Raw genomic sequence first — 2,823 nt, forward strand, 5'->3', positions numbered from 1 at the left:
TAATTAAATTCATTAGAAAGATAAATGTATATCACTAAAATTGCCTGGTAAACAAAAAAAATTCCTTGAAAAGGTCAGAAATACAAAAAGCTGAATCAATTAAAAGTACCCATATCAAGTTATCAACATTTCAACATCTTCACCGAAAGAAAAACAAAAATTCGACATCATGGTTATCCGGAAGATGATCATCGCCATCAGAAACCAAAAAAGAATCCTGCAACTTGTTTAATCAACCAATTTATCGCTCAAATCAACCGTGGGCCAGAGTTTGCCGAAAATGAGAGAAGAAAAAGTCGACTAGCAAATTTGGAATCCTCTGTTTATTATCACGATCAAAATCAATCACGGTTACCAGTACCATTTTCAACATATCTAGTAATTATTTACTGTAATTTAAATATAAAATAAGTTATCAGTACTGTAACAGCATATTTAAAGAAAATTGTTGTCTATAAATGTACACCCGAAATTTCACTACACCAAGTCTTTCAAAAAGACCCCCGAAAAAGTAAAAAAAAAGTAAAAAGTAAAGGTAAATAAATTCTATCTAGTCAAAAATTCGGAAAACATCATTATCGCATTCATTGACCAGAATAATTATCGCCATCATCAACAAATTTTTACCAGCACCACCAGCAGCAGCGGCCTCTCAATGGTGGCGCTTCCATATCAATTTCCTTCCACCGGTTCCCGCGGTGATCCGTGTCTGGACCCTCTCGAACTCCGAGAACCGGCAAGGAATCGTGATTCCACCTGGCTGCGTAAACCCATACTCCTCTTCGGCTTCTCTCAAGAGCTCGCCGAACAAAGGGTGGTTAAAGTAAATAACGGGCACAAAAACTCTGTGCAAGTCGCCGTCCTTTTGACCGACGTAAACGGCCAAGTGTCCTTTCGGAACTTCCTTCGGTTTTTCATCGACAGGGTCTTGACCAATGGGAAGGTATCCCGACCCTGGTTTCACCGAGCATATAGATTTGGCTCCGTTAGTTAAGCGGCGACCCCAACCGATGAGCTTGGAGAAAGTCTTTGACTTGCAGAACGATCCTGCTTGCGTCAGGTGGTGGTATCCACGTGGGTTCCGAGCTTTGCGAATGAACCATCTGGAAATCCGGACAAGCCGTTTCCCGATCTTGAAACCTCTTATCTTTCTCATTTGTTGGTGTCAGATTATGAAGTGAAAGAGGAAGGCTTTGTGCTTGTTTTTATTTTTTTGGAGCGTACGAGAATCAGACTGAAAAGGTTTCGTTAGAATGAGATGGAGTTTAGGAAAAGGGCCATGGATCGGCCATGGACATAGTAAGGCGAAAGAGAGTCAGGCATACTTCAGAGAGAGATGTTGGTATATTTGACATCCTTATTCCTGTCTGCAACTGAGTATTTCATGCGAAACCTGATTTAAAATTTCCTAGATTAAATAGCCTTCTCTTTTTTCCTTCTTCTTTCTCTGTTCAGAAGAACCAAACTAAAGATCTTTGGCAGCCGTAGAACAATAGCAGGCCGCACAGGAGATGAAGGGCCTGTCTACAAATATAAAGTTAACCACGAAAAACTCAGCAACTAGAAAGAGAAGGGAAAATTTGAGGGAGTCAACAATAAGAGGAAATAGAGTTTGTCTTGATGGGCGGCAGCGGCACGCGCAAATTGAGTGTTGAAACTTGAAACTAGTAAGAAGCGGAATTGTGATTTAAATAGGAAAGCCAGACAGCAAGAGAAAGTCGTAGGTCAGATCAACGAAGGGTCGTCTGATCATAGGTGGCTGCGGCTAGATTTTCACTGAGCTTCAGATTATTATATGGCTAATATAAAAGAAAAAACAATAAATAATGTTCTAGAGTGAGTCATCACCGTTTGATTGATATTTCTGATTCCCACGTTGACGAGGGACTGGTCTTTCCCGTTATCTGATTGGGCGGTTAGATTAGTAATAAAAATACTTGTTAATTTTATCAGCCATCACTTTCCTGGGTCTGGACTACTAAAAAAATGATGAGGATGTTTCGACGAAACCGTCAGTTTTGGGCACGTACGTAACTTGGATCAGAACACTTTTGATAATGGACAGAAGAGACAAAACACCAGGTCTCAGTGAGCTTTGGTGCAGCAGATCACCATTTAACTTTCTTGCAACCCAATCGTCCCTCGTCCACGTGGCCTCGTGACGCAGCCCAACTTAGGGGGTAAAGTCTTTGACGTAAGAGAAGAGAAGCTTCAAATTCGAATTAAATTTTTTCTTAGGTTGTTTATCACGAGTTTAGATTGAATAATTATTCAATCAATTGACATGTGCTTATATTTGCATAATGTATAGTAATAAATTTTTATTCATTACGAAAAAAATTATTATAAATTAATTATATTATGTCGAGAATACTAATTCGTTATAAAACTACATTTTCTTATGTTTTGAAAATTGATTTAAGACTCGACAAAATTATATTAATGATAGACTTTGAAATTTGAATAGTTTTAGCACTTTTGATTATAAACTTTTTTTAATTTTTAAATTAGATTTTAAGTATCCTTATAAGAAGAACAATAAAAATGTTTTTGTATTTTCCTTTTCATATATATACAAATATCCCTAGTCAAAATATGAAAAGTTCATCATAGCTCACAGCGACTACGAGATGCTAATTGTGGAGTGCCTTGAAAGTCATGGCATCGTAGCATTAAATTGCAAATTGGAAGCACGCGGAAGGCCTCAAAAGGAGTTGGTAGAAAGAATTTGAGGCTACTAATTACATTTTTGGTGAGGTTGACTGATCCAACCGAAAATTTATTTCTTTTTTGTGTGACCAATATATCTTAATGCAAGTTTGG

At 37.8% G+C, this 2,823-nt stretch overlaps 1 protein-coding gene across 1 annotated transcript; it reads right to left on the bottom strand.

Moving 5' to 3' along the window:
• Positions 1 to 434: 434 nt before the first annotated feature.
• LOC18614332 (auxin-responsive protein SAUR36-like) lies at positions 435 to 1,723 on the bottom strand. The gene has a single exon (XM_018122230.2). It carries the CDS (start codon positions 1,154 to 1,156, stop codon positions 653 to 655), a length of 504 nt encoding a protein of 167 aa, XP_017977719.2. The 5' UTR covers positions 1,157 to 1,723; the 3' UTR covers positions 435 to 652.
• Between the last annotated feature and the right edge of the window lie 1,100 nt (positions 1,724 to 2,823).

Source organism: Theobroma cacao, chromosome 1 (genome assembly GCF_053813885.1).
Source record: "Theobroma cacao isolate CCN51 chromosome 1, ASM5381388v1, whole genome shotgun sequence".
In the NCBI taxonomy this organism is placed as follows: Eukaryota; Viridiplantae; Streptophyta; class Magnoliopsida; order Malvales; family Malvaceae; genus Theobroma; species Theobroma cacao.